Genomic DNA, 24,827 nt, shown 5'->3' on the forward strand with positions numbered 1-24,827 from the left:
TACACTTTTATTTATGGCTTTCCTTTTGAAGCACATACAATCTACATTCCATTTATAAGAACCCTGAGATTAAAAAGACGAAAAATGTTTGTGTTGTTACAGAGTAAAGATCCAAATCCCATATCTTATCTTAAACCTCACCCTATTATTGGTCTGGATATAGAGCTGCCACGGAAGAATTCGGAACTAAGGACTACCTGTGGATCGCCATGCAGTAGAGTGATAGTAACAGTAGCAACCAGCACGCCGAGGCGAATAACATGTATTATATTAATAGTATTAATAAATTTAAGGATGGTTGGACATGGTTCGACTGCGAAGGGTGACGTGCGAGAGTACTCCAAGTTGAGGAGGAAAATGGGGTTCCAGGAGGCGATATGCGGTGCATAGTTTGAGCTGCATTAACCCTAGACATGATGTGGGTAGTAGTAGTAGTAAGCCGGCGCCTTGACGATTCCTAGTGCCGATGTCTAGGCATTGACTGTCTAGCCTACGCTTTGCACAATCGCGGGCGTCAAACGTGCCGCAAGCAGATCCCACTCACTGTCTGGTGTGTCACACCCTTGCAGTGATCGATGCGCCTGTTCTGAGGCTGGATGGAGCTCCCTAGGGGCTGCAGTCCGGGCAAGGGCACGCAGCACGTCTTGTCGCTTTGCCTGCCAGGCATGACAGTCCTGTGTGTGGTATCGGCGTTCGCAGCGATTCGCAGAAGTCTAGACGTAACACGGCGAGAGAATGAGCTCAACTTCAGTCGAGACTGGTGGTTGGTGCATCTGCCGGCCTGAGCGGATATTGTTTAGCTTGTGGATCTTCGCACTAATTTCGTATATGGGTGTTGTGGAGCACTGAGATCCTCACCATCAGCTCTCCATCAGCTCTCCATCAGCTCTCAATCAATTGGCTCGACCATTCCATTGATCAGAGTTTGAGCTTATGTGCACGTGTCGTAATTTCAGTTCGTAGATTTGTGTCAGTAATCAATTTCTATTGACTGTGTCAATCAGGTACCAGAAGAAACTGGCTTATTGCAGGCACAAGTGTTGGGGCAGAAAGGATTGAGGAGGGAATTATAGTCGTTTAGATGCACTGCTTGTGCAGGTTGTGGACTAAGCCAGTCCATCGGTGTCGAAAAAGCCCAGAGACAAAGACTAATACGAGATTCAAGCTCCTAGCGCCCGAAGTTAGCAAGGGACCTCGAGGATGTTATGAGCAGTGCAGGGAACGTGGCGGACGGGAGGGTGAATGTCGACGTCAAGAACAGCTGCGGTGCTTGCTTTAGAGAGTGGCAGTACTTGGAGTAGACGCCAGTAATTAGAACCGCCACCATCAAACCATGTTTTTTCATATGGAGGAGGGAATTGGCGAATGCGTAGTTGGTCGTGAATCTGATGGCTATGGCTATGCATGTTAACGGAGAGGCAATGTTGTATAATCGAGACGCAGACATCGATTTCAACAACTTTCCGGCATCGCTGCATCTGCGTAGGCCGGTAGCAGAAGCTTTTCTCGTGAGTCAGGGGCGCGGGATGGGGAGTTTGTTCTTGTGGTTCTTCATCTTCGTGGTGGGTGTGACGATAGGACTGTGGTGGCAGGCAGTTCAAAGACGGGGCGAAGCTTATGGGAGTACATCGAAAGAGACTGCGTTGGCGGAGTCTTCGACGCCGCCTTCTTCCACATGCATAACATGTACCAGCAACAGTCCGCGGGTGTCCCGAACGTCGACCGTAGGCGCCGTGACGGAGTACACCTTGACGGAGATTGAGATCATGACGGACAATTTTCGACAAGAGCTAGGAAAGGGTGGTCAAGGGGTAGTCTATTTGGCGAGGTCACTGACGGACGAGCCAGTCGGGCGACCTCTGGCCGTGAAGCGGCTGCAGAAAGGCTCCAATGTGCTGATTAGTAACCTCGACAATCGCACCCAGCAGGAAATAGAGAGGGAGTTCTGGGCGGAGCTGAACATTATCTCCCGCCTGCACCATCGAAATCTTGTTGCGCTCGTAGGTTTCTGTATCGAGGAGGATGATTTATTTCTGGTATATGAGTACATGGTGAACGGCTCCCTCGACCAGCATCTGCATAAAAACGTGGGTCGCGAAGACGGGCCGGCAGTATTGAGTTGGAGAGCTCGTATGCGGTGTGCGGCTGAAGTTGCGCAAGGGCTAGAGTATCTCCATAGCCACGCAAATCCGTCGCTGGTGCACAGAGATATCAAGTCGAGCAACATTTTGTTCGACAGCGGGATGCAGGCGAAAATTGCAGATTTCGGGCTTAGCAAGCCGCTGCTACCTGACCATTCGATGACGCTGTCCACGAGCGTGCGTGGGACGCATGGCTATGTCGACCCCGCTTATTTGATCAATGGCACGCCGTGCGACAAGAACGACGTCTATAGCTACGGCGTAGTGCTTCTGGAACTCATCACTGGTCGGCGTGCCATCCAGCAACGAGTCAGCTTGGTCACTTGGTGCAAGGATTTTCTCGATATCGAGGACTCCGTAACGCGGCACCTACTCCCACATATGATCGACAACCGAATCAGCCCCTTGGATGTCTCCTATGACCAGATCTATGAAGTGGTAAAAGTTGCTCAGATGTGCGTTGACGAGCGGCAGGAGACTCGCCCCAGCATGAAAGATGTGGTCGTGTGGTTGCACAACGCCAATTACAAAGACTCTTCCAGCTCCGAAAGTAGCCTCGAAGTAACAATTTCTGCACCCCATTTCTCCTGCATCGGGCTTGCTCTTGTTTTTCTATCTTTTCTTTTCCTCCCACTGTGTTTGATGACGCAGCTTCTGCTGGTTTTTGGTTTTGATTCCATCGAGCGGGTTTCTTTTCTGTAGACATCGGATTTTACTCTCAGTAATGGCTCCACTTTCAGTTCTTTCAACGATCGTTTAAAACCCCATCACTCGGTGTTCGCGCGGAGTATCAGCGGGTAGGATTTCTTTTCTTTTTCTACTTTTGACATACGTGTTTATTTCCCTTCCCACTAGCCTTGCATTTATCTGCAAAGCCAAGGGAAACGCAGTCGTCATGGCAAAACCCTAAGTTCCAAACAGCTTGAGCTTCAGATTAAAACCTTACAGCGATGTTTTTGCAGGTTGCCTGCATATGAGATCCGAGACAACACGATTCTTGTTAAGTGCACTGTAGGAAACAACCATAGGATTTCGCTGCGGTGTAAAATTTGGCCAACGTCGAAAAATTTCGGATTGAACAAGATCGAGGCAACTCTAAACGGCGCTTTCCTGTGGAAGAAGGGACTGTGGTTTTACAATGCTAAGAGCAGCCGCGAGTTCACAATAGACGAAGAGATAAAAGTGCTGGCTGAGTGGCATGTAACGCTGAGAATTCCGGCCATGCTTAGTAGACACCCTCTTCCTTCGCATGATCCTCGGAGAAACCAAGGTCCATTTCGTATCGATTATCTCGCACTCAAAGACGAGAATGGGAGGCCTCTGATAGAGTATCACGGTGACAAGACACCCTTACCAGAAAACTGGGTATGCACATTTACTCTGCCATTCCTGACAAGCTTGCTGTGTCGATTTGTAATTGCTTGTGACAGTTCCCTAACGGCTAGCGGTAGAACTAATACTTCGGAAAATCTTCGACTAGCCATAGAAAACCAAGGGTGATAGTCTCCTGAATCATGGGTATTGCGTAGGCTTCTGGAATGAAGAGCTCGTTCAAGAGGGGACAGAGAAGTGAGACGTGGGCACCCAATGCAGATGGTCTTACTGCAACAAATCACACCGGTGCAATAGTGTGTTGTGCCGTGTCTTGGTCTTAGTAATTCAAACCGCTAGATAGGAGATCATCTAACCCTTCGTAAGATTGATGGTTATTCTCCTGCCTCCTTCCCATCGCACTGGAGGACATACTTGAACTTGCCATGTTCTGAGGCGACCAGTGAGATTCTGCTTGAGCTAAATTTGAACTCAGACGGCTTCCTAAATGTAATTTATGGTTTTCCTAATGTTCGAAGTGATTGATTTTACCAAGATGGTGTATATTCTTGCATCCTTGAATTGTTGACTGATACTAAGGTGGCCTCCGTGCTGTTGCAGAGGGAGGGGTTGGAGATCAGGACTAAGTCGGGATCCGGCTCTGGTTATGGATCCGGATCAGCAGGACGCCGGAGCTTTAAGAATCGGAATAGCATGGTTGTGAGGCGGAATTCAGCTCCCATACCCCACTTCTGAGTGACCTTTATTTCCTGGAAGATTTTGGCTGTAAACTAGGTCGAAATATGTCTGGGCTGCAGCTCTAGCACGTTAACACATGCTAAACCCTACACTAGCAATATGCCTAAATTCCACCCTCATACAGCCACCTGTTGTGTGGTGACGCCCGCGTCACATAGTAAGAAGCCAAATCAATGATCGAATCTATGTTTTCCTGGACTATCGATCGAGATCTCCCTGCAACAGGCCAAACTATGCCATTCGGTGCAATCGACAAGCACAAGCACATGTATGGATTTGACATGGCGAGGGTTGCAAGCCATCAAAGTTCAAAGCATCCGCTATTATTGCACTCTCCCATCGACATATGCTGGAGAGGAACGCAGAGTTTTATGCAATCTTACATAGTTTTGTACACTAGTGTAGGTGTACAGTCGGCGTGTATTCGCAGATCAACGAAGTTGTACATACGAGGAGGCCTCAACAAGTACAGGCGATCTCGAGACATGCATGCTTACGGTTCAGATCACCTGAAAGCATTCACATGTACTGCACTGCACCTGTGTGCTAACTTCCTCGGTTGAACTGCCCCTGCTAATCTCTACCCATCTACCCAACTGAAGAGCTTTGGGAACAGAACAACTGTGGGAACCATTTTACTTGCAATCCAATCTAGCGGGCTACCTGGTGAACGGTTGAAGTCCCGTTTTCTAGTCGACAGTGTATCGATATGACCCGATGGATGTCTCGCCGAAGGTGGAGAAGCCATGCTTGGATCTTATTTTAAAGTCATGCAGGAGAAACCAGCTTTCTCGCATGATTTGGCACATCTGAGGTTCACTAGAATCAGCAATCGGCTGTCATGGGGTTTCACTTGGTGGGTGCAATTTCGGCCATCTTTGCACTGCTATAAATGATGGTAAAAAGCTGCCATTTTGCGGTGAGCCTTCGGAGCCATTGGAATCTGAACTTCAGCCTTTCACATGTTCGACGCATGGATTATGTTTGTTATAATAGTGCCAACAATTCGGCATGAGTTTGAAAAGGAGGCTTTCTTATATGAACTTCTCACATGCTCTTATTTCTTTTTGTGTTCATTGTACATAGAGATACTTGAAGACACTAACATCTGAACGCAGGTAGATTCGCACATCTACACGATGAAGGAACGATTTAGTGTAATACAGATGTTGAAAAGCTAAACAGAGAAAAACCAGATTGGTTTTCTTCTTATCTATATATATATATATATATATATTGTTTTTGTTATCACAATATTGAATATATCTAATGTTTAGATTAAATTAAAAAATGTGCAAAGTAGAACAACTTATATCCTATGCCTTCATAACAACAAATCTATTTGTTACAATCACTCTTGTATTAGATTAGTCATAAAAACATTGACTCTTTGTGCATATGTGGTTTAAATCATATTCCTTGTTAATTAATCAAAAAATTTATTTTTAGAATTGTATTCTATTTGGTTGTATTCAAATTTAGCTTAAGTTGGTTTCCTTCTATTGTTGATCTATTAATTTTTGATGAGTAGATCATCAAATTTATATATGTAAATTTGTATCACATATTAGAATAAAAATAAGTTCATTTATTTAACCAAATATCAATTTAATATTTTCTTTATATATTTCTTAAAATATATTTTTAGAGTTACTTATAAAATCTTAATTTTAATTTTTTTATGTAAAATTGATGATTTAAAAAATATCATTTATTTATTTTTAAATATATATTTTTTAATTAAATTTTAACTTAATAGAAAAACTTGATAGATGTATTTTAATGTTAATGGATCTTTGTAAGATAAATCAATTGTCTTCTTCAACATTTGTGTAATAAAAAAGAAGTAAAAATCCATTGTATAGCAATAATATTATTTTAATTTTAAAAATCTATTCTAATCCTTATTTTTGGAGAGAATCTTTTAACATGTTCTATAGTCTATAGACATAATAATTTTTAGACTATCAATTTTCTTGAATTTAGAACAAATAGACTATGTAACTTTACAATATTTCAAAAGATGTGGGTTGTCTTAGAAAAATAAACTATTATTATAATTTTGATTTTATAAATTTCTTTTAAAGAACCAATTTATATAATTAAAAAAAATAAAGGGAGAAAATAAATATACTATTAAGTATGATGACTCTTCTTGCCATATTATATTTTTGGTAGAATACCACTAGTCTAATTATTTTTTAATTGTATAAGTTAAAAAGTAATCAACATCTAGAATTTGTAACAATAATCTAAAGTAAGTATCTAAGAGTTTACTCAAATCCATCAAAAGCCATCTATCTATGAAAATTACATAGTTTTATTGTATTGCTTAAAAATATTGGATTAAGTTATTTCTATTTTTAAAACCGAATAGAACTATTAGATCATATTAATTAAAACATATATAGTAGATACTTCCTCCTTCACCATAAAGATGTAGCCATTTTCATTTTGATATATAATTTTTTGATTTGAATTACAAGGTATATTAATTTCTTTTTATATTTTGTCTTTGATTTTTTGTTAAAAATTTGAATTAAATATTTCTTCTACTATGACAAATAAATAAATTTTAAAAATGTAGCCTTGTATTATATCTTATATAATTAAATTTTTTTTGATAAAAATCTATTATTCTGATTATTTTATTTATTTGTAAAAAAAATAATCTTAATTATATAATATATTTTTATAAAAATTAATGTAAATTATTTTTTATTATTTTTTAAGATCTACAAAATAAAAATTTAAGTAAAAATAAGAATTTATTTAAAAATATTGGATTCATTAATAATTTCTTAAATGACCAAAAAATTTAAAAAATAATTATGTTAGTAAAAATATAAATTTATTTGAATAAATGACTTTTTCAAGAATCAATTTTAATTTTTTAAATAATATTTCTATATAAATGCTATACAAGATGATTTATAATGTAGTTAGATGCTAATTTTGAAATGTGGTCTCATTTCTTTTTTTATGGAATAATGTTATAATTTTTGATATTTGTCTTACATTAAGAATTCCCTTAGCAAGCTTTGTTTGTCACTTTTTAAATGGCCCTTGTAGAAGGTTTAAAGGATGCAAGCAAGGGCTAAATTATTAATCTTTTTTTTTTTTTTTTTTTTTTTTTTTTTCCCTCTCTCTTTCCCCCTCCTCTCTTCCCTTCTATTCTCTCTTTTCTTTTTTTGTAGGGGTACAAGGTAGCATCTCCATGGATCAATGCATATATAATTTGGAGCTTATTTAAATTAGTTGTTAGGATTAGCAATATGATTTTATATCTATACTTGATATGGACATTATTATGCCACAAAATAAGTGTTTTTTTTTTTTTTTATCATGAAAATAGATATCTTGAATTTTTTCTAAATTACATTATTGTATATCTAATCTATGTGCATCTGTAATAAATTCCAATAATCGATATCAATGCAATAACAAATCTACATGTATTAAAGAAGACGATTGCAAGTACAATATTGTATTGTAATTGTTTATAGTATGTAAAAATTAACTAAAATATATAATATATTTATAAGTATTGATGTGCATTAGAATAGTTAGTATGTTATTTTAAAGAGAATTGATATAAGAAAAATTTATTTTGAGGTTTATTTATGTTGATTATAGTGTTTAAATTATATAGGATTTAGATATTTAATATAAAATTTAAGGAAAAGATTGGAGCTCAAAGATGAAGATCCAAACCTCTAAGAAACTTATTTGGAAGAATGAAAGCAAGGTATAGATGAATGAAGGCAAAAGATAAAGATCTTCATTCATATTGATCAAAGGCTATGCTCAATAGGCATTTAGCAGGTTGTCTATGACCATAACAAAAAAATTGGCAACTTTAGAAGGAGCATTTGAGAATTAGAAGCAAGAAATATAAGGTCTAGAATTTGGACTATAATTTTTGCAAATTTTAGAGAATTTGGAGTTAGAGTGATGAAGTTGTAGCTGCTTGAGATTAAGGTGTCTTTTTAAGACATACTATTGCTCTTTTGAGGATATAAGGAATTTAATAACAGATTTTGGAGATTGGAAAGTATAGCTGCAAGGGCGATTTTAAGACCTACATCTTTTGTGAAGGAAGTTTTTGCATTTGGAGTTTGTATGAAGAAGTTATAGAGTATTGAAGATAGCACATATAATTCAAAGGCAGTAAATAAGATATTTTATAGATAGTAATGGTTGGAACCATATCTTGAGTTTTTACATGAATTTTTGAGATTAAAGCTATTGAAGTTTGGAAAAAATTCACCTCAAGGATATATAAGGTTTTATAATATTTTTATCACATTTTTGGTGATATTTGGTATTTATAGCTTATTTATTGATGTAATTGCTTCTATAGGAAAAAATTTATATATAAACTTGGTATTTTTTTTTTTTTAATCTTGAGACTTAGTTGAGTAATTAGTGACAGCCATAAGTCCAACTCTTTCTTAAGTTAAATTCTCTCTATCCAAATAGCGGCATAAGATGGCTATTGGTGCTTAGAAAGTTGGAGTTGTTTTTGTTGGTTGGATATTAATTATGATCATTTTAGAAGCTTGATAATAGACAAAGGTGACTAATCACTTGATTTCCTTGTCTTGATCCATTATAGTATATAGATTTGATTTGAGAGCATATATACAAATTTAAGATTGATTACTTGAGGCAATTGGATAAAAAGGCCTTGTGAGCTGCTAATATAAATGCAACTATGCCAAATTTTTTCACATTGTTGTGGGCTCCATAAGTCTTGAAAGTTTAGATTAAAAAAAAAAACATTATCGACAAAGATTTCAAATGCAAAGTTTGAGATGAAAAAATTTGATGGAAAAAATAATTTTAGATTGTGGCAATTGAAAGTGAAAGATTTTCTTGTGCAACAAAGATTATAAAAGGCATTGAAAAAAAATTAGAAATAAGAAAAACAAGGAATGAAAGGAGATTAGCTTGAGGACTATTAGTAAATTTTTTTTTAATCTTGCAAATGAAATATTGTATAATATCATTAATGAAAGTTTAATACTTAAATTATAAATAAAATATGCATAAACAAGGATTCTTGACTTTGCTTGTTCATATGATATATGAAACACGACTAAATTCTTTAAGGTCTAAAATTTTATCAACTCCATAACAATAAAGATCTTGACATATTGTAAGACTAAGTATATTAGAATAAAAATAAAAATAACTAAACAAAATGAAACATGAAAGTTAGAACTAAGTAAAAGAAAATAAAAACAAATAGAATCAGATAGAATAAAATAAAAAAAAACCAACCAAAATTTAGTAAAAAAAAGAATTTGAAGCTACACCTAACCAAATGTCCAAATAGCCTCAGCTAGTCCTATTTATACTTTGTTCAATTATCCCTAGAATTTTCTAGAATGTCTCTAACAATGGGCTCTACTAAGATAATTATCCTTTTAGAAGATTCTAGAAATAGGTCCTACTATAATAACCTCCTTAAGCCTTTTTAAAAGGTTCTATGGTAGGTTTGATATGAACTACCATCCTAATCTCAATTCTAGAAACTTCTCAAAAACAACTTCCACAACATATCTCTATATGCAAATAATATAAATATTCTATCTATGCCCTATTACAACTAATTTCTTTCTACTAATACAGAACACCCTTGTTTCACTCCCAATGGTATTTTTAAAATGGTTTTCTCACAATGAGTGAGATTTTGTATAAGTTTCCAAGTTGCATCGTGGATGGCATAACCTTTTCAAAGAACTTTGTACTGAAGGTGCGGAGGTCTACTGCCATAGCAAAGGTAGCAATGTTCCAAAATACTGTCCACTTTATACTCTTGATGGTCATCAATCACAATTGGTGGTAGTAGTGGTGGTGGTTGGTGTCAATCCAAAAAGTCCCTTAGTTCAATATGAAACTCTTTGAGTTGCAAAATATGGAAGATTGGATAGACCCAAATATCTGACAAAAGCTCAAGGTGATATGCAACATCAAAAATTATTATAGAAATGTAAAAAAATTCAAGCCATTGAGGTACTAGCTTATGGACTTGGATTGATGTAGTAAGTGGAAGATTGGTGTTAGAGAGTAATACTTTGTCACTATTCCAAAAGGTCTTGTGTTGTTGGTGGTTATGTATATATTGCTTCTATCAATTTTATGCAATAAGGATACAATGTTGTACTTCTTGTAAGGCCATTGTAAGCCATTGTATGCACTCTTCTATTATTAAATTATTAGTATCAAGGAGACAATGAAGAGTTGCTGATGTAATGAGATGTTGATTGATGTTAAAGAAGGATGGTGAATAATCAGTATTTGCTTGAATATTATTATTGTAGGAAAACTCCCAAAGCATCAAATATTTATTCTAATCATTATAGTAAACTGCCACAAATATCTATAGCATATCTTCTAGGATTCAATTTGTATGCGCCATTTATCCATCCATCAGGTATAAAAATATATTTTTTAAAATAAAATAAGCCATCATTGAGATGATAATCTTAATATTGTACATTGTCCATCTTTAGTCAATCAATAACCATTTTGAAATAAGCATTGAAATATGTAGCTTCTTTCCATTTCGCTCCTCTCATTAAATCTAAAATGACATTACTAATGGTAGCAACTTTTGTCTTATCATTTGGTTTGGATTTTAAGTAGGGTTTACATAATAAGGTATCCAACACAATGTATTGTCACCCTTGTTTGTATTCAAGCTGATTATCAAAGAGCTCCAATTGCTCTTTTCAATGATGATATCATAATTTTATATTTTTCAAATGCAAATTTTATAGCAGCAGCCAATTGTTAGTCCAAACAGTCATTCGCTTCTCTAACAAATAGTATTGCCATATCTTTGTGGTATGTACAATTGCTAGTTTCTCTCAATTACATACAGAATAATTGCACTCTGTCCTTTTAAGCTTCTGTGATTCATATGTAATAGGTCAAAGGTTCTTACTAAAGTCTTATTGAAGAACCACACTAATAATAAAGTCAAAAGCATCAATGTTAAGTATACATAGAAGGTCAAGATCATATAATTATAATATTAGATTAGTAAGCATTCCCTCTTTCAATTCCTCAAAGGTTCTTTTTTAATCCAATTTCTACTCAAATGAGACATCCTTCTCTAATAAGCTTATTAGTGAGGTAGTAATGTATACAAATTAATAAATAAAATGAAAATAATATCTAACAAGGCCAAACAATGAGCAGACTTCAAAAGCATCTTTAGAAATTATAAAATCTTCTACTGCTTTCACCTTGTCTTGCTCCATGCACATGCCTTTCGATGATACTACATACTTCAAAAAAGTGACCTCCAACTTCTAAAGTTTATACTTTGATTGCTTGCAATAGAAGTGATTGTCACGTAGCTGGTGTAATACTTCCTATAGATGTTGCTTATTCTCATTGAAAATTTTACTATAGACTAAGATATCGTCAATAAAGATGATCATATACTTATCCAAAAGGTCCCAAAATAATATGTTAATGTGATTCATAAAGAGGCTAAAGCATTGGTGAGGCTAAAAGGTAATATGGACCACTCAAAATGTCTATAGCGTATACGAAATGCCATCTTTTCTATATCTTCTTTAGTAGTAGGAGTCTACTAACAACCACTTCAAAGATCTAATTTGCTAAAGATGGTTGCACCTTGAAGTTGGTCAAGAAGATCATCCACATATGGAAATGGATATGCATTCTTGACAATCTACTTATTCAGGCCTCAATAATCGATGCAAAGTCAAAGTCTACCATCTTTTTTCGGTGCAAAGAATACAAGTGCTTTCTATGGTGACATGCTTTCTTGAATAAGGCCCTTTTTCAAGAGTTCATCTAATGACTTTTGTAACTCTTCAAGTTCATTTGGTGCTAGGTGATAAATTAGTTGATTTGTTAATTTAGCTCTAAGCATTAATTCTATTTGAAAAGAGGCACCTCGATTAGGTGGCATGCTACTAAATAAGTCAATTAAAAAGATATTCTAATATTCACATATGAATTATTCTATCCCTTCTATTCATTTGATTGTCTTTTCTACTATTAAGGTAAGATTTACAACAAACATATATATTAATTACTTATGCCATATTTCCTTCTTCAAAAAGATCATTCCTATGAATAAGTTTTTAGCTACAAATTGTCTTGCTATCTTACTTAATATAAGGGTACAAAGAGTCACCATGCATTCTCCTTCCTTAAAAGAGATTGTCCTTTCTAATCAATCAACTTCTTTATTCCTTATTCTTAGCCATGGTGTACCAAAGATAATATCATATCTAAGCTTTGTTATCCCAAACTTCTCGTTTAAGGTATAAGTACCACTTAGTATTAATATTTCTTCTTCACGTATCTTGTTCAACATGTTTTGTTAGTCATCTGCTAGGTATATACTGCCTCTTTTGATTACCTTTGTTTTAATCCTAAATTGATTGGCAATTATTGTCAAGATGTAATTTATTTTAGAGTCGCAATCTACAAGCACTCAATATGGCTATCCTCTTAGTCAACATGTTAGATACACTACTCAATCCTTCCAATAGTTATCCAAGGCCATGCCATTTGTCTCTAAGAAATAACAACTATTTGTAATATTGGCCATTGATACTTTTATTGAAGAACCTCATTTTTCTGCTTTATTTCTTCATCAAGCTAATGAACCTCAAGATTGTAAATCTATTGTGATTTATTAGTACTTGAACTTTGATATTTTAGACAGTCTCTAATCTAATGGCCTAGCTTCTAATAATAAAAGCAAAATTCATTCTATACTAATATTTATTGAAGAAACATAATAAGCAAGATACAAATAAGTAGAAATCAGCAAGGTTAGACACAAGAGAAGTGTGGAATGAGATGCCTCTCATTTCCAACATCCTTTACTTATAGATAGAGTTTACAACTATTGTGGCTCAATTTCATTCTCATTCATCTTTACTTCATCCGATTGAATCTTAGATTCTACTTAACCTAGCTACGACTCCAAATCCTAGCTGCCACTTAATCTAGCCGCGACTATAAACCCTAGCTGCTACCTTGGTAACTTTTCTATTACCTTTTGTTTTCCTTTAATCATTAGCAACTTACGTTAAGTAATATCTTTTATTTTTCTAACATTTACTTTATCACTTCCACTTTACTATTGATCAAAGGTTTCTAATCTTAATACCTTTGCCAATTTATAATGTCTATCCTTCACCAATGTTTTTGTAAGCAAATCAACAAGCATGTCTTTTGTTGCACAATACTTCATATCAATCACTCCCATTTCAATCTTTTTCTATATAAAGTGATATTGAATGTCAATATATTTTGTCCTTGAATGATGCTTTAAGTTCTTTGCAAAGGCCAGGCATCCTTGATTGTCTTACTTCATTGGAGTTGCTTCCAATTGCACAAGTCCGATGTCTTCTAAAACTTGTCTTAGCCATATTGCCTCCATTGCACCATGACTTATTGCCATGTATTTTGCCTCTATTATTGACCTTGAAATTGTTGCTTGTCTCTTACAATTCCATGAAATTGCTCCCACTCAAATAAAGAACACATATTCCATTGTTGACCTTCTATCATTTACATTTGCAACTCAATTCACATCACAATAACCATGCAATGCAATATTATCACCTCCAAGGTATAATTTGAAGTTCAAAGTACCTTTTAAGTACATCATGATCCTCTTAATGGTTGTCCAATGGATTGATCCAACCTTTGACATGTGTTCACTCACAATACTCATCGCATATGCAAGATCCATCCTTATGTAAATCATTGCATACATGAGTGAGCCTATTATTGCTTTATATGGAATATCTTTCATTTCATCTTCAACTTCAATAAACTCCTCATTCGTGAGCTTCATCAACTTCATATTGATTTCCAATGGTGTTCTGATAGGCTTGCATTCCTCCATGTTGAATTATTTCATCACTTCTTCAATATACTTCTTTTGGCTCAATGTAATGATCTTCTTAGCTTGATCTCTCACAAACTCCAATCTTAAGCAATAATGGAGCTCTCCCAAATTACTCATCTCAAATTCTTTTACTAGCTTTTTCTTCAATCAATTCCTCTTTTTTAAGGTGTTGGTCAAGATGATTAAATCATCAATATAGAAAATAACAATCAGCAAGAAGACTTTTGATTGCATCACATACATGGAATGATCAAAATTACTTTTCATAAATCCTTCATTCACAAAAAATATGTCAATGCTCCAAAAACTCAACATCATAGCTTTTGATGATTTTTTTGGTTTTCAAACACATGAGCCTATAATTCTTTGTATCTTTACAATATCCAACAATTATACATTTTTTACCTTTTGCATCAAATTTTGATCTCATAAAATCTAGTGTCTTTACATATGCTATGCATCCAAAGGTTTTCATGTAGAAAATACAAGGTTTTCTCTCACTCCAAGCTTCTTCTGGAGTCATTGATGTAAGTGCACACATCTATTTCTTGTGTACATTATATTTACCACTGCTTTCATCCAAAACTCATGTCTAAGTTGTTGGGCATGAAGCATATGTCTTGTCATCTTCATAATAGTTTGATTTGTTCTTTTAGCAACTCCATTTCGTTGTGAAATATAAGGAGTAGAAGTTTGTATTGCAATACCATACATCTTCAAGAAATCATTGAATTACTTTGACATATACTCATCCCTATTATTCGTACACAATATCTTGATTTTGCACTCACATTTCTTCTCTATAAGTGCCTTAAATTCCTTAAATCTTGTGAAACACTCACTCTTTACTTTGAGGATGAAAATCCATACCTCCCTTGAAAAATCATCAATGAATGTGACAAAGTACCTTACACCTCCTATTGATGGCATCTTCATAAGTTGACAAACATCAAAATAGACTATCTCTAACAACTTGGTTGCACGTATTGTAACTCTACTTGGAAATGTAGCCCTTTATTGTTTGCCTTGAATACAACCTTCACAAGCAAGTGTCATAGCATTGTGGCTTATATGACTAAGATCTAAGCCATTTACTATGGATTGGAGCTCCTTCATGCTCTTGGCATTCAAATGACAAAGGCATTGATGCCAAATACCAAACTTGTCTTGATCTTGAGGAAATTCAACAAATGCTATTACTTCAATTCCATTCACCTTCTTACACTTGATGAAGTAGAGATTGCCATCTCTAAAGCCCTTTATATCATTTCCTTTCAATGTCTTCACAAAACACCTATTCTTATCAAATTGCACTTTACAGCCATGTGAAACAAGTTTACTCACTGAGATGAGATTTTTCTTCATCTTTGGACATGTAAGACATCTTTCAATGTGATTATCTTAATTTGACCTTTTACAACAATCTCTATTATAATAGAGCATGTTCCAATAGCTTGTACTAAGCCATTGTCTTCCATGAGTATATTTGTTGCTGAAATCTCTTCATAAGTGTCAAATGAATACTTGTATGGAGTCATGTGCTTGGTGGCACCTGAATCAACAATCGACTTAGACATGGAAACTATGAAAGTACCTTCACTTGCCATCAATGCATAATCATCACTTCCATATTGATCACGAGCATTGTTTATACTTTTCTATCTCTTTTCTTAGCCTTGTAGTAATTTCTAGCAAAATGAAGTGGTTTTCCACAAATGAAATAAGTTCTTGCATTGCCATATTGATTAAAATAACTTCCCTTGCCTTGCCTTAAAAAGAGAGCCAAATCCTCACTTTGAGGCTATTTTTCTTTTTTATTCGTTACTTCATGAGTAAGTGATGCCATCACATAATCCATTGTGAGCTCTTTTAGTTTGATGGACTCCAATGCCTCAATGAAGTAGTTGTAGGATTTGAAAAGGCTCATAAGCAAGGTCATGACAATATCACTCTCTTCTAAAGGCTTATCAACAATTGCAAGTTGATGTCACGGACACAAAATACAGACTTGAAATCTAACAAGAAGTTCAAGAAGAAGTGGCAGAACTAGATTAAACAGATGAGTACAAGAACAACACCAGAAAGGTGAGCTAGAACTCCAAGAGATGTGTTGTCGAGACTGAAGAACCCTTCAGCCTCGACTCCTATATATACTACTGAATAGGAAGCTTCTCGAGCTACTTCCGCTAACTAGGACGCTTCTCCAACAACTTCTACTAATTAGGAAACTTCTCGAGCAACTTCCTAGAATCTATCAAAATATTCTAGAACCTTCTAAGAATATTCTAGAACCTTCTAAGAGAATCTTTAGGGAATATTCTAAGAATCTTCTAGAACCTTCTAAAGGAATCTTTAGAGAATCTTTAGAGAATATTCTAGAAGAATATTTGAAGAATCTTCCAATGTATGTCCATGACATCACCTCCTCTTCTAACTTCGAGGTCTCCGAGAAGCAATGTTGTTATCAGTCAATATCAACGCAAGAAAATGAAAATCTGTCGCATCACATCCGCTATGAATTCCAATTGTTGTTCGCGAGGCAAATGATTCATCGGCCCTTGGAGCCAACGGTAGTGACCAACACCTTCAACCTCTGACCAAGCGTGGACTTCTGTGTCTTCATTGTGAAACTGTCCTCCAAACACACCTTCTGGCTGACCGTCGTAGGCAGGCTCGACCTCAAATACAATTACTAGCGATCTGTTGCTCGGTATCCTCCGACGTCGTCGTGGTGTAGGCTGTTCTTCATCTCGCAGTCGTCTTCGTGAGCTAGTCGCTTGAGATGACATAACAAGTATAGTATCTTGACTATCCATGTCCAAAGGCTAAAATGATGAGAGCAAACTATAGTTGCTAACAAAGTTCTACACTATCGAACTATGAGTTTTGGAGGTGCCCTCCCCCCTTTTTATGCTACTTGATGAGCAAGCTTCAGCAAGAAGCTATCGTTGAATCGGCTTAGGTTTATAAGGATATCGTTGATGAAATTCTTGTACCTTTTTTGGTGCATTGGCAAGATTTTCGGCACGCTCCCACGTTAGTTCATTGATGTCGTATCCACTCCAATGCACTAAATACTCCAATTTTCTCCTATTACGCCGTGAATCTAGTACCTTTTCCACCTCGTATTCCTCATGGTTTTCAATTTCGATACTTGGCGGCGGACTTTGTACTCTTTGGGGAAAAGCTGACTCTCGATAAGGTTCCAACAAAGACACGTGAAAGACTGGATGTACCTTCATAGTAGCTGGTAACTCCAGACGATATGCCACCGGATTGATCTGCTTCTCGATAACAAATGGCCCTAATCTCCGATAGTCCAATTTGTCACATGGCCGCTTGGTCTTGATATTTCGTCGAAGAAGCCATACTTTACTTCCAACTTTAAAAGTAGGCGCCTCATTTTGATATTTATCTGCAGATGCCTTGTAACTCTCTTGGGCAGATTGCAATTGAAGCTTCAACGTCGCTTGAAGCTCCGATAGTTGCTTCACAAATCCTTCAGCTGCTGGGTTGTTATTTGCTGAAGAACTCAATAAATCGAGCTTGGGGTGGTATCCGTAGTTGGAGAAGAATGGTGTTTGTTGAGTTGACGCATGAAGAGTGTTGTTGTATGCGAACTCAGCAAGCGGTAGATATGCAGTCCAATGATCTTGTTGATAGTTGATGCTGCATCGTAAATATTGCTCCAAAACTTGATTCACCCGCTCCGTTTGACCGTCAGTTTGAAGATGAAAAGCCGAAGAGAGCTTAATATCCACCTTCAATATCTCAAAGAGGGACCTCCAAAACTTGGATACAAACTGAGTACCTCGATCCAACACGATATCATCTGGTAGGCCATGATAACGATATATGTTATCAAGAAAGAATCTTGCGGTGTCTTCACTTGACGATGTTTTCTTGCAAGGCACGAAATGTGCCATCTTTGTAAATCAATCCACCACAACAAAGATGCTGTCAAATGAATTCGATGGCGGTAGGTCCGTAATGAAGTCCATAGAAACTGAAGACCATGGTCGGTGCGGAATAGGCAATGGCTGGAGAAGTCCATACGGACGATGTCGAGGGATCTTGGATCTTGAACAAACATCACAAGAAACGACAAATTCCTTCACATCCTTCCACATTTGGGGCCACCAAAAATCTCGTGAAATGAGCTCCAAAGTCTTGTTGAATCCAAAATGTCCCGCAGCTGGAAAGTCGTGGCGAGATTGAAGTACTCGGAGTCGAGTTGGTCCTTTCGGGATATACAACCGCTCTTCAAAATACAGAAGATCTCCCTCCACCTTAAACTTGTCATTATCGACACGTTGTTTGATGTCAAGAGCTATAGAATCCTCAATGGTCGCAGTACGTACCTCGTTGAGGAAGCCGTCATCGATAGTTGCAACAGTAGCAAAAATCTTGAATTTTTCTGGTTTCAACAATGTTGTACATTGTTGATCAAACGCTGCTTCTCCAGCCTTTGGCGCAAGATACGATCTCCTCGATAATGCGTCAGATAATCCTTGCTGTTTTCCAGGGTGGTAGGTGATAATAAAGTCAAATCGTGATAGAGACATATTCCATCGAGCTTGAAGACGATTCAAAATTCGAGCTGTCATGAAGTACTCCAAATTCTTGTGGTCTGTATAAACAGTCATTGGATGTGCAGCTCCTTCGAGGAAGTGACGCCACTCTTGGAAGGCATCCACTATAGCAAGCAGCTCTTTGTCGTGGATCTCGTAGTTGATCTCAGCAGCAGAGAACTTCCGTGAATAGAACGCAACTAGGTGAAGCTTCTTGTCTATGCCCATCTGTGAAAGCACAGCTCCCAAAGCAAAATCTGAAGCATCGGTCTCTAAATAGAAAGCCTTTGCAAAGTCAGGGTGTACCAAGATTGGAGCCGTAGTGAATACCGTCTTGAGATCTTGAAATGCTTTTGCTGCTTGTGATCCCCATTCGAGCTTGTCTTTGCTTGTTAGACGCGTGAGTGGTGCAGCAACTTGAGAATAATTCTTGATGAAGATCCGATAGAAGTTAGCAAATCCAAGAAAACACTGAACATCTCTAACCGTCTTCGGAACTTCCCAAGATATAATTGCTTCTACCTTTTTTGGATCCATCTTCAAGCCCTCTGTAGTCGCAATGAAGCCCAAAAATTCCATCTCATTCTGGTGAAATTGACACTTCTCCAACTTGGCGTAGAGTCCTCGTTCGCGTAGTTTTTCAAGAATCAAACAAACGTGCTTCTCATGTTCTTCTTTATTCTTGGAAAATATCAAAATATCATCCAGATAGATGACAACAAAGTCATCGAGGTACTCCCGAAAGATGTCGTTCATCATATGCTGAAAGACCGCTGGAGCATTGGTAAGACCAAAAGGCATGACATTGTACTCAAAATGGCCATACCTTGTACGAAAGGCTGTCTTCCATTCATCTCCTTCTTTGATTCGCACAAGGTTGTAGGCTACTCTTAAATCAATCTTTGTAAAAATCCTTGCACGTCCAAGTTGATCTAAGAGGCCGGAGATCAAAGGTAAAGGATAGCGATTTTTCTTGGTCACCTTGTTGAGTCCTCGGTAGTCCACGCACATCCGCAGTGAGCCATCCTTTTTCTTCACGAATAGGATTGGTGCTCCAACTGGCGACTTTGAATGTCGAATAAAATTCTTGGCTAGATTCTCATCGATGTACTTCCGCAATTCTGCCAACTCCGTCTGCGATAGGTTGTATATTGGACCAAAAGGTGGTTGCGCTCCTTCCTCTAAGTCTATGGCGCAATCATATGGTCGATGTTCCGGCAGTATATCGGCGTTCTTCTTCTGAAACACATCTTCAAAATCCCTATATTGCTCTGGTATATTCGATGTTGAGATATTCTCGCCGCTAGTTGGAGCTGCATAAATGACAAATGGTGTGCCTTCCTTGGACGATCTTAGGAACGCTCTCGCTCCAATAAACATGGATTTCTTCATGTAGGTTCTACCAACAGGTTTATTATTATTTTTTTCAGGAAATGTTATCCTTCGTAGCCTCCAATCAATGGACGGATTATGATCTTCTAACCAAGAAAGACCAAGGATAACAGGGCTTGATGGGGTTCTAATAATATTAAAAATAACGTGACTACTATGGTCCTTAAACACCACCTCTATAGGTTCTGATTCGTGGGTAACGTTGCTTGACAATAAGGGTCGTCCATCTATCACCTCTACGTGAACAGGTTTGGACTTCTGTACTAAACGGATCTTGTGGCATTTAGCAAACTCTTCATCTAAAAAACAAGTAGATGCCCCCGAATCCAATAAAGCTAAAGTTTTTTGTTTTTGAGGGCCTAAAAACAAAGGAATTGTAAAACAACGGGCAGGTTGGACAGAGAAGGAGGAACCTGATTGTTGTCGTGATATTAGATTGTCCAGCCGCACGGTTCCTACTGTGGCTGGGCGTCGTCGTTTTCCAGAATCATCGCACTTCTAGTCTTGACAGGGTGCCAATTTTGCTTCTTTGGGCAATTTCCAACCTTGTGACCTTCTTCTCCACAGTACAAACATAACCCTTCCTCCATACGCCGTTTCTTCTCTGTTGGAGTAAGAGATCGGACACGCGCCGTGTCGATTTGCATGTCTGTTGCCTCCGAATGTGAGTTTAAGCTATTTGCAGACATAGTCACGTCGTAACGAGTCATTTGGTGTCTTGGACGTTGGTCTTGGCGACGCTGGAATAGGCGGTTGTCACACTTTACAGCTTGGCTAATAGCTTCGTTGAGCGTTTGAGGATCAGGAAGAGATAACAGCAAGTCCTTCACATCATCCTTCAAGCCCCAATAAAAGTGACTCACCAACGCCTCTTCACCCCAATTAATGTCACTTGCCAATTGTCTGAAATCCGAGGCATAGACTGATGCAGAGCGTGTTCCTTGTCGTAGCGATCGGATCTTTGTTGTAGCCCATCGAACTTTATCATGCTCGCCAAATGCTTTTGCAAACGCCTCCAAGAACGTTTCAAAATTGCTCAGGATTGGCGATCGCTTCTCGAACAAGGGAATAAACCAAGACAGAGCTTGTGCTGTAAGCAAGGTTCCAACAAGCCCAACACGCGCTTCCTCTGTCGGATAACGTTCGGGCTGTAAAATTGTTATCAACCTGATTTGGTTGACAAAACCTCGAAACTTGGAACGAGTTCCATCAAACTTATCAGGAAGACTAACTCGAGGCTCTTTTCGTTGTAGGACTACTCGATCTTGTTGAAATGGAGGTAGAACTGCTTCTTCTGGTGCAGAAGTTTGAGGCTGATATGCTTTAGATGGCGCTATCCCAGATGCTCCATTGTTATGGAGTCCTACCATGACTCCTTCGATCTCTGTTGTCCTATGTGACAACGAGGCAAGAGCATTTATGATGGCGTCTAGTTTGGATTCCAAACTTTCAGCCATTTTAACGTCTTAACCTTCGGCTAACCTTCAGAAAGAAGAAAAAAGAGTTTTGACAAGAGGACAATATTGGTTCAGAGGAGAGTACTCCGCAACCTCTAAAACGCCTTAAGACTCCAAGATGAGGGGTAATCCACTCTCTCTAAGAAGAATAAGGCTCCAATATTGAGAAAGAAGAGATATCAGTTTAGAGGAGGGTAATTCGCAACCTCTAAAAACACTAGCACACCTTCAAGAAGAGGGGTAATCCACTCTCTAACAAGAATGAACTAGCTCTGATACCAGTGAAAATGCAGTCTCGACAAACTGTCACGGACACAAAATACAGACTTGAAATCTAACAAAAAGTTCAAGAAGAAGTGGCAGAACTAGATTAAACAGATGAGTACAAGAACAACACCAGAAAGGTGAGCTAGAACTCCAAGAGATGTGTTGTCGAGACTGAAGAACCCTTCAGCCTCGACTCCTATATATACTACTGAATAGGAAGCTTCTCGAGCTACTTCCGCTAACTAGGACGCTTCTCCAACAACTTCTACTAATTAGGAAACTTCTCAAGCAACTTCCTAGAATCTATCAGAATATTCTAGAACCTTCTAAGAATATTCTAGAACCTTCTAAGAGAATCTTTAGGGAATATTCTAAGAATCTTCTAGAACCTTTTAAGAGAATCTTTAGGGAATATTCTAAGAATCTTCTAGAACCTTCTAAAGGAATCTTTAGAGAATCTTTAGATAATATTCTAAAAGAATATTTGAAGAATCTTCCAATGTATGTCCATGACAGTTGATTACGAAGGATCTTTATCTTATTGACATGAGCCATGAGGTCATCACCTTCTTCCATCTTGCAAGTGAAGAATTTTCTCCTTATGAAGCTAATATTAGATTAGTTCTTATTTTCATATATATTGTAAAGAGTCTTCCATGCTTTTGTTGGTTCTTTACAAGAGATGATATGAGAAAAGTTGGCTTCATCCAAATTAGTGGCAATTATGCCAAAAGCCATCTTTTTACATCTTATAAAGTCTTTTTTTTCCTTAGTAATAGCATGCATGCTTGGAGGCTCTTCACTTTCATCTATAATGTCTCAAAGGTCCAAAGACGCTAATAAAAGTTCTATTTTTACCTTCCAATAGTAAAAATTGTCACCTTTAAACTTTTCAATCACTTTCAAACCTTGACCCTCACTAGAAGCCATATCTAAGAATAGGTCTATCAAAAATATCAAGAGAAGGAGTTTCTATGTACTTAAAAACACCAAAAGAAATTTACACTAGCAAAATCTTAGAATGCCCTCTTATAAACAAATGAATGTTTCTTCATTCTAAACAATCCCAATTTAACTTTCAAAGCTTTTAACAAGTATGTGGACTCCAATTAGCTTCACCATCAAGTTTTCTAATTCATAAAACTTACTTTTTCACTAAAGCTTCTACAACACCAAAGATACTATTAAGGTCTTTGTATAAGGTCTTAATCACTCAATCCTAGGAATTAAGAACCTTCAAATAGATATTACACATCTATAAGGTCCAAATCAGAACCTCCACAAGCCAAAACATAAGTTTAGATCATATAAATCCTAACATCAGTAAATACCATAAGATCTATTCTACATAAAAGCAGTAAATAACTTCAACTTATTTGAGAAGCACAATTAAGTGTGTGTGGGCCTATAACCTATTGAAGAAATACAATAAATAAGATACAAGTAAATAGAAATTAGCAATGTAAGACACAAGAGAAGTATGGAATGAGATGCCTCTCACTTCCAACATCCTTTACTTATAGATAGAGTTTACATTCATTGTGGCTCAACTTCATTATCACTCATCTTTACTTCATCCAATTGAACCCTAGATTCCACTTAACTTAGCCTCCATTCCAAATCTTAGCTACCACTTAACCTAGCCGCTGTTGTATTGTAAGACGACTATATGGTGAAAATATAAATGAAAAAGATTTATTAATATTTAGTCATCTTGGATGTTAGAAATAGTGGCGAATTCTAGTACTAATATTTAAGGGCCAATTAATGTCACCTTGTTGTAAGTTGTACCACCAAACGTGACAATAATGTATGCTCTATCGGCGTCATCGAACCAAGTACCCTTCGTACCAATAGGATGACTAGGATCATTTTCTAACCCTACATGGAACAAGCCTAGTAAGTATATACTAGTGGAGACACCCAATATGCATGATGGGGGTGCAAGAAGACCACTTTGTTATTTTTGTTGTAGACAGATTGGTCATTATGCTAGTGAATGTTTCAATCCCAGAGCTAGTGACAATTATGCGCTGGTGTATGGGAATAGCAAGCAGTCGTGGCATACTTATCAGCAATGTAATGCTCCATTCAATTTCAATAATCGGGATCAGCAGATCTAAAGCCAAGGAAAAATTGAGGGGATAAATTGAGGTCCTCAAGATTCTCTGGTAAATCAGGTGAAATGTGTGTAAGCTGTTCTTACTAAGAGTCAACAAAAGGGAAAAGAATCAATTCAATATTTGGGTGAGTTTGATATGAAGGACCAATTTGACCCAATTATAGGGACATCGAATCTAGGTCTTGATATGGGCCTCTTATCTAGTATGAGACCTCACTCGATTAGACAACCCAATGAAGTCCCGAATACGGAGGCTTCAGTTCCATTTCAAGTTATTCCATTCTCTATGCCGTTTCGGGAAAAACGTCCTTTTCGTTGTTGTGTTGTGGTTAAGCTACTATATAAAAATAATATAATTATGTACTTAGTATATAATTTATTAAGTAATATGATGAGAGCCATATTAGTAGATTTTAGTTGGTTGTAGAATATAATTTGATTATTACCTTGAGAAGAGGTTGTTTAAAAAGATTACTATAGAATTTATATAACTTAAATTTGCTTTTGATAGTGGCTTTTAAGATTGGTTTTGGTTGATAGTAACTTCTAAATATTTAGAATCACCTTTGTTAAACATTGGTGACCTTTAAAAACTTCTTTTGGTTCTTTTATTTGGTGTTTAGAGCATAAATTATGTAAATCTTATAAGAAAAAGGATTGAATAAGGATTTTGGTAGCAAAGGGAGTAATTAGGGTACCAATATAGATGAATGGAGATGAATAATGAAAATCTCCATTCCTATTTGTCAAAAATCATGACCAATGGGCTATGAGGAGGCTGCCCAAGGCCATATTAGAGAATAGGGTTAGTTTCACAAGGCCATTCGAGTTTTGAAGGCTAGGGTCAGAAAGTTTAGGTTTTTGAATAATGTTGTCATAAAGGTTATG

At 36.9% G+C, this 24,827-nt stretch overlaps 1 protein-coding gene across 4 annotated transcripts; it reads left to right on the plus strand.

Moving 5' to 3' along the window:
• Positions 1 to 398: 398 nt before the first annotated feature.
• LOC112281378 (protein CYTOSOLIC ABA RECEPTOR KINASE 9) lies at positions 399 to 5,465 on the plus strand. Of its 4 annotated transcripts, XM_090249454.1 has the most exons (6): positions 573 to 763; positions 1,005 to 1,307; positions 1,593 to 2,702; positions 2,844 to 2,938; positions 3,104 to 3,506; positions 4,074 to 5,465. In XM_090249454.1, the coding sequence occupies exons 3-6, from the start codon at positions 1,767 to 1,769 to the stop codon at positions 4,206 to 4,208; spliced, it is 1,569 nt and encodes a 522-aa protein (XP_090105580.1). In that variant the 5' UTR covers positions 573 to 763; positions 1,005 to 1,307; positions 1,593 to 1,766; the 3' UTR covers positions 4,209 to 5,465. The 4 variants fall into 4 exon arrangements, with proteins under 4 accessions (XP_090105578.1, XP_024373576.1, XP_090105580.1 ...); XM_024517808.3 differs by having other exon boundaries at positions 562 to 763; positions 1,005 to 2,702; XM_090249453.1 differs by lacking the exon at positions 573 to 763 and having other exon boundaries at positions 807 to 1,307.
• The last annotated feature ends 19,362 nt before the right edge of the window (positions 5,466 to 24,827 follow it).

This window comes from Physcomitrium patens, chromosome 4, assembly GCF_059467195.1.
Source record: "Physcomitrium patens ecotype Gransden chromosome 4, ASM5946719v1, whole genome shotgun sequence".
NCBI classification, from domain to species: Eukaryota; Viridiplantae; Streptophyta; class Bryopsida; order Funariales; family Funariaceae; genus Physcomitrium; species Physcomitrium patens.